At 49.1% G+C, this 12,804-nt stretch overlaps 1 protein-coding gene across 3 annotated transcripts in view; it reads left to right on the forward strand.

Moving 5' to 3' along the window:
* The window catches only part of HTT (huntingtin), a 129,172-nt gene that overhangs the window by 42,593 nt on the left and 73,775 nt on the right, over positions 1-12,804 (forward strand). For 2 of the 3 annotated variants that reach the window (XM_025289627.3, XM_025289626.3), the window contains exons 10-17: positions 375-422; positions 3,559-3,639; positions 5,343-5,704; positions 8,581-8,704; positions 9,402-9,520; positions 11,235-11,346; positions 11,597-11,734; positions 12,602-12,760. In XM_025289627.3, the coding sequence (XP_025145412.3) occupies positions 375-422; positions 3,559-3,639; positions 5,343-5,704; positions 8,581-8,704; positions 9,402-9,520; positions 11,235-11,346; positions 11,597-11,734; positions 12,602-12,760 (1,143 nt within the window). The remainder of the gene's footprint in view (positions 1-374; positions 423-3,558; positions 3,640-5,342; positions 5,705-8,580; positions 8,705-9,401; positions 9,521-11,234; positions 11,347-11,596; positions 11,735-12,601; positions 12,761-12,804) is intronic. The other variant, XM_044945562.2, reaches the window with a different exon arrangement.

The following is a 12,804-nucleotide window of genomic DNA, read 5'->3' on the forward strand; positions in this document are numbered from 1 at the left end:
ATTTAGGACTGTCTAGGGCATATCTTTAGACTGTATTTAGGACTGTCTAGGGCATGTCTTTAGACTGTATTTAGGACTGTCTAGGGCATGTCTTTAGACTGCATTTAGGACTGTCTAGGGCATGTCTTTGGACTGTATTTAGGACTGTCTAGGGCATGTCTTTAGGGCTGTATTTTTGAATGCTAATGTAATCTTCAAGTAATTGAAATTAAAGTTACGCGGTTTTTATGTTACAGGATGGTGGTTAAGCACCACCTGTAGAAATAACGTTTATGTATTTTCTAAAGTTGAATCCAGCTTGAAGATTTTCTGATTGTTTCTGGATCTCAGCCGCTTGTACTGTACTCTCACCTGTCATTTTCTGTGACTTACAGCTGGAGGGGGTTCTTCATGCAGCCCTGTCCTTTCAAGAAAACAAAAAGGTGATTATTTCAGAAATGATTGTTGTTTTGAATCTTCCTGCTTTTTCAGTATTTCTCTGATGCAGTTGGCTATGCCTGTGCCTCTTCTCAGCATGGTGATTGTGTGTATAAATGCAGCTGAAATCTGATAACCAGGCCCGAATAGTCCTGTTGGGTGGCTTCACAAAGTTACTTGTGGATCAGAATTGGTTATCGTAAATTTCTCTCTCTTTTTTGGGGGATGGGGGGGCTCACCATGTGACTTCTGGGACCAGGGGTTGATCCCAAGCCTGGCAGTGAGAGTACTGAGTGCTCAGCACTGGACCTCCAGGGAATTCCCAGTCATAAATTTCTCACGCTTTAGGTGAGGTGTCAGCAAACATTTTCTATGAAGGGCCAGGTGTGGCCCTTAGAGTCCTCTTTTTGCAGGGCTTCAGCTCTGTCCTGCAGAGAAGGCAATGGCACCCCACTCCAGTACTCTTGCCTGGAAAACCCCATGGATGGAGGAGCCTGGTGGGCTGCAGTCCATGGGGTCGCTAAGAGTCTGACACGACTGAGCGACTTCACTTTCACTTTTCACACTCATGCATTGGAGGAGGAAATGGCAACCCACTCCAGTGTTCTTGCCTGGAGAATCCCAGGGACGGTGGGGCCTGGTGGGCTGCCGTCTGTGGGGTCGCACAGAGTCGGACACGACTGAAGCGACTTAGCAGCAGCAGCTCTGTCTTGTGGCAGGAAGGTAGGCACAGACGATGCGAAGCTAACGGGCACAGCTGCCTTCCAGCACAGCTTTATTTGGTTGCCAACTCCTGCTCCTGGGGGTGTTCTGTTTGCAAAGGCAGCTCATCATCCCAAAGAAACTTGTTTGGTATTAGTCAGGGATAATGTTTGGTTAATTATCTGGGCCTGGTTGTCATTTTTCAGCCATATTTACCTTTGTACTTACCCAAGTTTTCTGATATAATTATTTTTATTTAATCAAAGGTCTTCTGATATGGTCTGAAAGTTTTGGTACACGTCATTGCTTACAGCACCAATCATTCTCTTCCTCTGCTCTCGATTTCCATAGGGAACTACTGCTGTTTTCTATTTTGAAATTCTAAAAGACTTCTTTTTTTTAAATTGACATAAAAAGCTAATTTTTTACATGTAACATGCTCGTCTGTTTCGTGTCTTGAGTTGAGTGTTTAATTGAGGCAGCCTAATGCCTAATATTATTTGTAGTGTTGAGTGGGATCTTAATAGGAATAATATTCTAATCCTGGCTGGATTAGGTAAACGTTTCCTAGAATACTTGGAAATAACAATATTTGGGTCATCATATGGAGAAGGAAATGGCACTCTACTCCAGTATTCTTGCCTGGAGAATCCCCATGGACAGAGGAGCCTGGTGTGCTACGGCCCATGGAGTCGCATGGAGTCAGACACGATTGAAGCGGCTTTGCACGCATGTGTGCACAGATCATCATGGTGTGGGATCCTTTCAAGTTTGAGATTTTGGGGAAAACCCTGAGATTTCTTGAACCTGAAAGGCTTCTGTCAGAAGCTCATGTTTCTCTCCTAGGACTGGGAGGAGACTTCAGGCGTGTGACCAGATTTCCCTAGCACTTGCCTTGTTGCTTGGTCTCTTTCTGATGATGAGGGTTGCGCTGTTTTCTGAGGGCTGGGCTGAGGGCTTTGTGCTCGGCCCTTTATCTCTGAGTGTTTATCTCTGAGTGTTTGTTTCTGAGTGTTTATCTCTGAGTGCTTGCTGTCCTGTGCAGCTGCAGTGATCATACTTTGCTGTCGTAGCTGCAACATCCTTCTTTTCAGGCGAAATACACCAGCATGGAAGAGAGAGACAGAGCTGTTGGGTGTCAGATGAGGGTGAGGGTGGGGGCGTGGCCTGGCCTTGCCCCTTGTGGGGAGAACTCCTTGGAACAGACTTGCAGACTGCTGTTTGCAAGGACGGAGGCTGCTTCCGTTAACTCTGAATTCACAGGTTGGAGTGTTATGTGCTTTCTCAAGGTAAACCACTTGTTCTGTAATGAAGGGCTGTGTTGTTTCGTAGGTAAGCCACGTTGCTGTGTTAGTTTCATCTAGATCTTGAGTTTCCTTTGCTTTTTCCTGGATGGGAGGAGGGCTTTAAAGTCACATCAGTGTAGATTTATGGAAGTATCACACCTGTGACTTAATCTTTGAAGAGGAGTGAAGTTAGAAATTGGAACTTGCCAGTAATTATTTTGATAGTGTCATTTAATGACATTTATATGTAAAGTAACCATAAGGATTTAATGATCCCACTTAAATCATGTGAAGACTGTTGTTTTCTTTTTTCCGTATTATAATTTGGAAACCATTAACTGTAAAATGTATTTTTAGAATTTAGCTAAAGATGAAATACTATTCTATCCTCCCAGATCATACAGTACTTGAGTACTGGTTATCAGCAATAGAAATCCATGAGGTTAAAAGATAATAAAAGTGACTTCTTGTTGGAGATACGACGTGAATATCCTGGCGGCTAATAGAATGGGTTCTAGCCATAACTTGACATTTTTAAGGTTAAATGGTGCTGCTGCTGCTGCTGCTCCTAAGTCGCTTCAGTCGTGTCTGACTCTGTGCGACCCCACACACGGCAGCCCACCAGGCTCCCCTGTCCCTGGGATTCTCCAGGCAAGAACACTGGAGTGGGTTGCCATTTCCTTCTCCAGTGCATGAAAGTGAAGAGGGAAAGTGAAGTCTCTCAGTCATATCCAACTCTTCGCGACCCCATGGACTGCAGCCTACCAGGCTCCTCCGTCCACGGGATTTTCCAGGCAAGAGTACTGGAGTGGGGTGCCATTGCCTTCTCCGAAGGTTAAATAGTAACATAAATTATTTAACACTGACAATAGTCTTAAGTCAGTTAATATTAATAATTAAAATACTTTGTGGTACAGATTAAGAATCATTGCTTTTAACTGTTTTTCATACAGGTTCATTGATTTTAATAATACTCTAAACAGGATGTGTCTGCACTTCGTACTAGCGCTGTGGAGAAGTCAGGAAGCGTGGATGTGATGAGAGGCTGATGGCAGGGTTAAGTGTGCCGGTGCGTTTCCTCTTGGAGCACACTGCTGTCTGCTCTTCAGAGCGCTTCCTTCAGCAAGCGCTGACTTGCTGTGTCCTTCCCTAGGGAAAGTGCTCTTCGGAGAAGCGACGCCCTTGGAAGACGACTCGGAGCCCAGGTCGGAGGGCAGCAGCCCCGCCTTCTCAGGTAGTGGTGTGCCCCTTGCTCCTCTCCGCTGAGCCCTGCCCCGCAGTGGGCCGTGCTCCTCGGAGGTGGCCGTGAAGCCCGCTTGAGGCCCCTTTCATAGTGTTCACTTTGAAGTACAACCTGTGTGTTTTCTTGGATCAAATATTTGCTGTTTTCCTATATAGGATATTTTCCTATATCAAATACATGCTGTTTTCAAGCTGTTTTCAAATTAGGTTTATGCTCCCTGGGTGTAAGTCTTGTTGAGAAGGGGGTGGTGGGTGTCTCATGAACTGCATGGGTGTGAGGAGGAAAACGGGATTAAGGATGGTCCGAGGATCTGAGCCAGTGCCAGCAGGCTCAGCCAGAGTCCACGATCAGGGAGCTTCACAGGCGAGTTCTCCCAAACGTCAGACAAGGGTCGACCCCCGTCCTTCTCAAAGTGTTCCCAAAAACTGCAGAGGAAGGAACACTTCCAAACTCATTCTGTGAAGCCACCATCCCCCTGAAACTGAAACCAGACAAAGCTACGGTAACAACAGAACTACAGGCCAGTGTCGCTGGTGAACATGGAGGCAGTCAAGTAGGGTTATCCTGGGGGCAGGGCTTTTTCCCTGTCCACAAATCAGTCAGTGTGACAGACCGCAGCAACAGATGGAAAAGATGAAAACCATTTGAGAGGGGTTTGGTCTGTATAACCCTAGCCAAATGAATATTTTTAGATAACTGAAAATAAGGCTGAAATACAGGGAAAGAAAGTCTGAATACTTTTCAGTGGTGATTATTTATTTACTGGTTTATTCTACAAAATAGAATCCCATGGACAGAGGAGCCTGCCAGGCCAGGCTCCTCTGTCCGTGGGGATTCTCTAGACAAGAATACTGGAGTGGGTTGCCATGCCCTCCTCCCGGGAAATCTTCCCAAGCCAGGGATTAAACCCAGGTCTTCCACATTGCAGGCTGATTCTTTACCATCTGAGGCACTAGGGAAGCTCAAGAATACTGGAATGGGTAGACTTTTTAAATTACAAAAATAAACTTAAAACATTAAACAAAAATTACAGCTATCCATGTGCCCAAGTGCTCACTGACCCCCTGGCCTCCAGGAGTGACATAGCTCACAGCTTGGTGTGGGTTCTTATGTAGGGTGATGTTTTTTAAATGGGAGTTAAAGACTAGGGAAATGTGAACTTAATGCTCCAGGGGAGTGGGACTGGCTGAGGAGTCTTGAATGGGATCTGGGAAGATGGAAAGCCCACCTTCCGGAGCGCTGCTTACTCCGGGCTCCAAGCTCTTGTGAGCACCCCGCCTGTACCCCAACCTGGCTGCCAGGGAATCACCAGAGTCTCCATGCTGCTCCGTACTCAGGACGGAGCAGCAGCTTGAGAGCTGGAGGTGGTTTGACAAATGTTGCTTGTCAAACTTGAGAGTTGGCGGTGAAATGCCACTCGGGAATATTTATAGCATTTAAAAATATCTACTTGTGTTCCTTATTTTATCAATATAGTGATAGAGGAAAAGATAAGTAATCCAGTCAAAATGTTTGAAGGATGCACTGTTTGTCTTGCTTTTGAAATTGACTAGTGCATATTTTCACTGTATTTAAGGAAGTTTTGCAGTTAAAACAGGTGCTGACAGTGAATATGGGGGTATTCTGCAAATATTTGGTTCCCCGTTGTCTGCTCTTGCTGACCCTTTGAAGAGTGAATGTTCCTCTGTCTGCAGCCTCAGTCAAGGGTGAGGTTGGAGGCGAGCTGGCTGCCTCTTCCGGGGTCTCCACCCCTGGCTCTGCCAGCTCAGCGGCCGACTCTGTGGGTCACGACATCATCACCGAGCAGCCCCGGTCGCAGCACACGCTTCAGACGGACGCGGTGGATCTGGCCGCCTGTGACTTGACAAGCGCCGCCACCGATGGGGACGAGGAGGACATCCTGAGCCACAGCTCCAGCCAGATGAGCGCCGTCCCTTCTGACCCCGCCATGGACCTGAACGACGGGACCCAGGCCTCCTCGCCCATCAGCGACAGCTCCCAGACCACCACCGAGGGGCCCGATTCAGCCGTGACCCCTTCCGACAGTTCTGAAATTGTAAGTGGTCAGAGGGGGAGACCCGGTTTCTGCAGAGGGGCCTTCCCTGGGGCCCCAGACCAGGATCCTCCTGGCTGTTTATTCCATCCATCTGGCCTGTGAATAGCGTGTAGAGGTCTCCAGCTCGGATCCTAAATCGGCAGTGCAGCCCATCAAAGGCCTTCCCTGAAGGAGGCGGCCAGGTGTCCTTTGTGCTAGACATAGAGTCAAAAGTTAGGCCACTTGATGAGTGCGATTAAGTGCATTTGAAATGTTTACCTTTTTGGGCACAGGGTAAGTCATTATTGTGAAGATCCTTAATGAACCTATTATTAACAGATCTGCAGTCTTAATGCAATATGATTAATAACAGTAATACTGTGCGTTGTTTTAACACTTTCTGACTCTTCAAGAACCTTGACTACATAGTCCATCTTATAGAACGTGTCTCTAAGCACCTCTCGTCTCTGAGTTAGTGGACACGAAGCCCTCCGGAGTAGTCTGAAATTTGGTACAGGCATAAACTGAGCTTTACAGCCCAATTTTATTTAAACAATTTCTGCTGGCAATTGTTTTGCTACTACTGAATGTGTTCTGTTTATTAAGATTTTTTTCTTAAACTGGAGTAAATGCAGAAGCTTTGAGAAACACATGACGAAGCACTGGCAGCTGTCCGCTTGTCACGTGGACGTGGTTTCTGACAGCCCAGTGGGTTTCCACTGGCTCAGTTGGAGGAGTGGGCTCACTACTGGGGTTTTTAGCTAGAAGACCCAGAAGGCCTGGCAGAAGATAGGGTAACTGGATTGTGGGAAATAATTCCGATAACTGGGATGTGGGAAATGATTTGAAGTCAGGAAAGGGTGACGAGTACTGACCAGTAGGCAGGGAGAAGGGGAGACTGGGAAATTGCTGTGCCCAGTAGCGCATTAAGTGAGCGGAGGAAGTTTCTGTCGTCGGTTTATTGTACCAACTTACATCTTGCCTTTTTTTTTTCTTTTTAATTTTTATTTATTTATTGGCTGTGCTGGGCCTTCGTTGCTGCACAGGCTTTTCTCTAGTCGTGGCGAGCAGAGATGCTCTCTTGTTTCGGAGCTCAGGCTCAGTAGTTGTGACTCTCAGGATTCACGTTCCTCAGCACGTAAGATCTTCCCCGATCAGGGATGGAACCCATGTCTCTGGCAGTGGCAGGTGGAGTCTTTACCCCCGAGCCACCAGGGAAGCCCGTCTTGCCTTCTTATAGGTGATGCTTTCTGGACGGGTTCTCTAGCCATTGGACAGAACGGCCACAGGAAGTCGTGCGAGCGTCCCGTCTGGAGCTCCTGCAGCAGCCGTGTGCTGTGGGGCCGGGCTCCGGCCTGCAGGGAGCTAAACGTCTCCCCTTGGCATGTCGCACCCCTGCAGAGTCCTTTCTGCTTTATGAGGTGCTCCTGTGTCTTTCATTCAGTCCGAGTTGTTTGCTGAACACACGCGCTGAGCGCTTGTTATGTTCCAGGGATTGCTCTACACACGGTGGGTGAAGCAGGGGGTGCAGTGCACAGAAGTGCTCTCATGGAGCTGGCGTTTCAGAGCGCGAGCCCTCGGACTCTTTCCGTCGAGGGCCAGAGAGAACCTCCTTGGCTCCGTGAGCCGTTGGGCTGGTGTTGCACACTCATCTCTGCTGTTGCACACTCATGTCTGCTGTTGCACACTCATCTCTGCTGTTGCACACTCATCTCTGCTGTTGAAGCGCCGGAGCAGCCACAAACAGTATGTGAAAGAATGAGCGTGGCTGTGTTCCAGTAAAACTTTATTTACAAAAACTGGTGATGGCCAGGTTTCCCTTCCTCTGTACTAGAGTGTGTGCGTGTCTGGGTAGGACAGATCATAAGCCAGTCATCAGCAGGTAAATAAACACACGTTCGGGTGGCAGTAAGTGCCACAGAGAAAAAGGAGCCAGCTCTAGGGGCCGGGATTCCCTGACGAGACCGTCCAGTATGGTGGTTTGGGGCATGGCCTGTGGGGAGCCCAGCCCCGTGAGAGCTCTGGCTCAGCTGCTCAGGACCTGGGCAGCCTCCACAGCTGTGGCCCTTGCTGCCCCTGTTTCCTTACCCACAGAATGAAGCTGGAGATGGTGCTTAACGCTGTGAGGCTTGTGGGGATAAGGGACGTATACGTGGAGGTGCTTTCACGCCGGCCAGCAGTGTACTGGGATTTTCAGAAAATGTTGTTTATTACGGTAGAACTTCTCATCTTAGCCTGTGTGGGGTGTTTGCTTTTTTAAGTCATCTGGAGAGTGGAGGTAGTTTGTTTCTTTCTTGTTTTTGCTCATGTATTAATAGCTCAGTTTTGTTTTTTTAACTTTATAATGATACAGAATTTATTTCAGTAATAATCTACTAACATACAGAGGGTCTCTCACTCAGTTTTTCAGGTAAATTACAGGGGATTTCAAGTGGAGAGAAATTTGGCAGTCTGAAATCAGCACCCGTGTGTGTGGCTAGATATATGAAATGCTGTGCCCCACACTTAGTTGGGTCAGTCCTAGCAGTTCAGGGGGTAACCTGTTGTTAGACTTTTGTTTAAAAGACTTTTCCTCATTTTTCACTTGCTTGTGAACACAGAGGTTTTTGCTTGGATTTTTGTCGTTTTGTAATCAAAAAAGAGAAACGTCCAGATTGGGATGTCTTTGGCATTTTTAGAATCACAGAAGCTTTCCATAGCATGGTAACGTGCGATCAGTAAGCTCTTGGTACTGTTCACGCCTGTACCCATGTACCTTTGAGAAAATGACCTTCCTGTCGGTGTGTAAGATGTGGTCCGTGTTGCTTACGGGGCTTTACCTTTGCCTTTCCACCTTGGAGGGCTTGCCGCTTGGCGGTGGCAGTTCAGAACCCTCACAGCCCCTCTTGCACGTCCAGGTGTTGGATGGCGCCGACAGCCAGTATCCAGGGATGCAGGTGGGGCAGACGCAGGACGAGGACGAGGACGCTACCGCCGTTCTTCCTGATGAAGACGCGGAGGCTTTCAGAAACTCTTCCATCGGTACGTTGACTTCAGGAGGTGTACGTAAGTCCCCAACACACAACTGAGCTCCATTCCGAGATTTTGTTCCTAAGTCCAGCAAAGCGAGCCCAGGTATCCAGCTAACACGATGGGCCATATAAGGACTGTACTGTAATAGGTTTATAATACTTTTCATACTTTTCCCTGGACTTGAAATTAAGACTCAGTGGACATGAGTTTGAGCAAGCTCCAGGAGATGGTGAAGGACAGGGAAGCCGGGCGTGCTGCAGTCAGTGGGCTGCAGAGAATCAGACTCAGCTGAGCGACTGAGGCACAGCAGCCGCCGTGTACAGGACTGTGCTCTGTCGAGCACACTTGTAGAGGGTGCACGCATGTGGCGGTGCACCCCGCACACAAACTCACTTTTGTGATTGGAATGTGAACACATGTTCACATCTTGAAAAGTTTGTGACCTGAAAGCTCACGTGGAGGGGCCTTACTGTACTACCAAGCGGCCTTGTTTTCAACCCTGACCTCTTACGTCTTAGGTTCCAAGAAGTCTTCTGGCGTCTGTTTCCTGAGTTGTAAATAGCAAATGAGGAAAATCAGCTGAGACATTGTCATCCGTTCTTGATGACAAGTCCTGTGCTTTCATACTGACTTTGTGTTGATACGTGTATTTGTGTTTTAATTGGAAACGTGTCGGTTGACTTAGTTTCTTTCTTTGATTTCGAAGCCCTTCAACAAGCACATTTGTTGAAAAGCATGGGCCACAGCAGGCAGGCCTCTGACAGCAGTGTGGATAAATTTGTCTCAAGAGAGGAAGCTGCCGAGCCAGGGGATCCAGAGAACAAGGTGAGACGCCAGGCCTGAGCCCACGCTGCGTCCTGTGGGCTGAGTGTTTAAGTGTGCTCTGTCTGCCGCACTCCTGGGTGTCCCGTGGCTGCACCTTTGCTCAGCTCTTTCCCCTTTGCATATTGACCTCGAGTCCGCTCTGCGGTCTGCCTGTCGAGGTGTGGATGCGTCCTTGAGAACTGCCCGACGTTCTGCCTTCTTGGGAGCCCTTCCCGGACACACCTGTTGGTGCCGAGTGGACCGCACGTGATTTCTTGGACCGTCCATCTGATGGTCGTGTGTGGCCTGCCAACGTTTCTTGGTTTTGTTCCACTGAGTTACTTGTTCACTCCCGTGGTAGGTCCTCGTGCAGCTCACCGTCGCATCCCCTCTGCAGGCACAGTTGAGGGGCATCATGTGCCCACGTGTTGTGCAGCCATCCCAGACTGAGCTCTGTCTCCATTCAGCGCTGACTCGCATTGCCCCTCCTTCTGGCCCCTCTCACCCATCACCCTGCTTTCTGTGTCTTTGGATCTGACTGCTCTGGGGACCTCTCATAGGTGGGATCACAGTGCCTGTCGCGTCGTGTCCTCAGGGTCACGGGGCCACAGCAGCTGCCAGAACCCCCTCCCCCGAGGCTGAATGCTGCTTCATTGCCTGTGTTTACTGCACGCTTTTCTCTTCATCTGTTGATGAACAGTTGGGTGACTCCCCCCTTTTGTCTGTTGTAAATAATGCTGTAATCAATGAGTGTACAAATACCTCTTCAAGACCCTGATTTCATTTCTTGTGGGTAATACACCAGGAGAGTTGCTGGACTGTGTGATACTTCTGTTTCTCACTTTTTGAGGAAGCCTGTACTGCTTTCCACAGCAGCTGCCCCGCTTTGTTTTTTTTTTATCTTCTGCACCGTGTGGCATGTGGGGTCTTAGTTCCTTGACCAGGGATTGAACCTGCACCCTCTGCATTGGAAGCGCGGAGTCCTAACCCCAGGGAAGTCCCTGCTGCACCATCTTACCTTCCCACCCGCGGCGCACCAGCATTCCGTTTCTCTGCGTCTTCGCCAACACTTCTTTCTGCTTTTGTTTTTTTTTTTTTTGAGAGTGGCCATCACACTGGGTGTGCATTGGTGTATCACTGTGGTTTCTGACCTGCATCTCCCCTAACGATTAGAGATGTGGAGTATCTTTTCATGAGTTAATTAGCCATTCGCGTGTCTTCTTTGGGGAACCGTCTCTTGAGGTCCTTTGCCCATTTTTAACTCGGGTTGTGTGATTTTTTCAGTTGTTGCCCAGCTGTCCATTGAGCTGTTTCAGGGTTGTCTCTGTATTCTTGCCTTTTCCCTGTGAGTGTCCTGTACTCCCAGTTAAATTTCTCAAGGACAACAAGTAGTGCTTCACACTTGGTCCCTCCGTGGATGCTCCACCGTCTGGACCTCGGCCACTCCTTGGGGTGTGGCCCTCCCCTCACAGCTTTGGTGTCCCTGGGCGCTTCCCTCTGCCTGTGCGGCGTGCTCCCTGCCAGCTGGGCTCATTGGGCCCCAGCCCTCGGGCCCCCTGTCAGGACTCCCCCCAGGGGTCTGATCCTGCCCCCCGTGGCCTGTGAGGTGGAGCACGTCTCTGAATGCCAAGCTCCTGACACAGTTGCTGCTCTGGAATTCTTTGTTGGGTGAACTAAGGAATCAGTCTGTAGGTTCCATGATTGTAAGACGATAAGTGTTGGTTTCTCTTTACAGCCTCGCCGGGTCAAAGGTGACATCGGCCAGTCCACTGACGAGGGTTCCGCCCCTCTTGTCCATTGCGTCCGGCTTTTGTCCGCTTCGTTTCTACTCACAGGGGAAAAGAATGGTGAGTATCAAAGAGCAGGTGCAGAGCCGAAGGGAGTAACTTTAGGTTTCAGAGGTCACCTTGGTCACCAGCTTTGAGCCTATTTGCAGCAGCCAGAGTAGAAGCTTGATCCGAGCTTTGGTTTTCAGCCACTGACAGGGAAGGGGCAGGGAGGCTGGGGGAGGCTGGTTTCGTGGGTCTGGCTCTGTTTGTTTGGAAGCTAAGGCTTTGCTGCTGTGACGCTGACGGCGGCCGCGCGGACCTGTTCCAGCCTTGGTTCCGGACAGGGACGTGCGGGTCAGCGTGAAGGCGCTGGCCCTCAGCTGCGTTGGAGCCGCCGTGGCCCTTCATCCTGAGTCTTTCTTCAGCAAACTCTACAGAGCACCTCTCGACACCGTGGAATACCCTGGTACGTTCACACTTTGTCTCATTTCTCATGTTTAGTCATTGGTTTGAAAAATATTTCCAACTCTATTTTAGTTTTAGAGCACTGAGTTTTCTGAGTAAGTTTGCAGCGTTGGAGCTGTGTTATAGCTCTGCATAAAGCACATCAATTGTCATGTTTTTGGCTTCTTGGACTCCCTACAGATGCAGTGTTTAGTTGAAACACACAGAGGAAAGCAATAGAAGTCTGGGAATGTAAGAGCTGATTAACATATGTATTGGATTTTAGCAAAAGCACAAATTGTGTGTAATCAAAATTGCTTTGGGTCACACCAGCCAGACCAGACATTCACACTCAGAGCCAGTGGGAAGCGAGCCGTTAACGCTCAGAGCCGACAGGGGTTGAGATGAGCTGGGCGGCACCAGCCAGTCTTTCGTGGCACACGTCCTGGGGCGTCTCCTCCAGTGGGTGACTGGTAGAAGACTGCTCTCCTAAAGTTACCCTCCCGCCTGCTCTCTCTCTCCTCTCTTTCCTTGGGTGAAGGGACAAACTCATGCTTTTGAATTTATATTAGATAATAAGTGCGGAAAGCTTTGAGGCTCTCTAGTCATTTTCCTGAAGCAAAATCTTGGAATTTTGATTACTGGCTGACAACCTGGAATTGTAACCCAGAAACTCTTATCGTGTTGACGCGCTGTCAGGGATGTGATGAATATAGGGTCTTTAAATCCGGGATGTTTTTTACCAGTGATGGTTGTTACAGTCAAGTCTTTTCTAGATTAGCATCGCTCCCTTGCCCTTCTTTTTCTTTCCGGAGAATTCGGCCTTTGCCCTGAGTTAGAAAGTTGACAGTAGGGACCTGTACAGTGGCCGGGCCATCTCTCTCCGCAGAGGAGCAGTACGTGTCCGACGTCTTGAACTACGTCAACCACGGGGACCCGCAGGTCCGGGGAGCCACAGCCATCCTCTGCGGGACCCTCATCTGCTCCGTCCTCGGCCGGTGCCGCTTCCATGTGGCGGGCTGGATGGGCGCCGTCAGAGCCCGGACAGGTAAGTGCCCGCTTCCACCTTCCAGCACCGTCGCCCCTAGATGG

This window comes from Bubalus bubalis, chromosome 7, assembly GCF_019923935.1.
Source record: "Bubalus bubalis isolate 160015118507 breed Murrah chromosome 7, NDDB_SH_1, whole genome shotgun sequence".
Taxonomy (NCBI): Eukaryota; Metazoa; Chordata; class Mammalia; order Artiodactyla; family Bovidae; genus Bubalus; species Bubalus bubalis.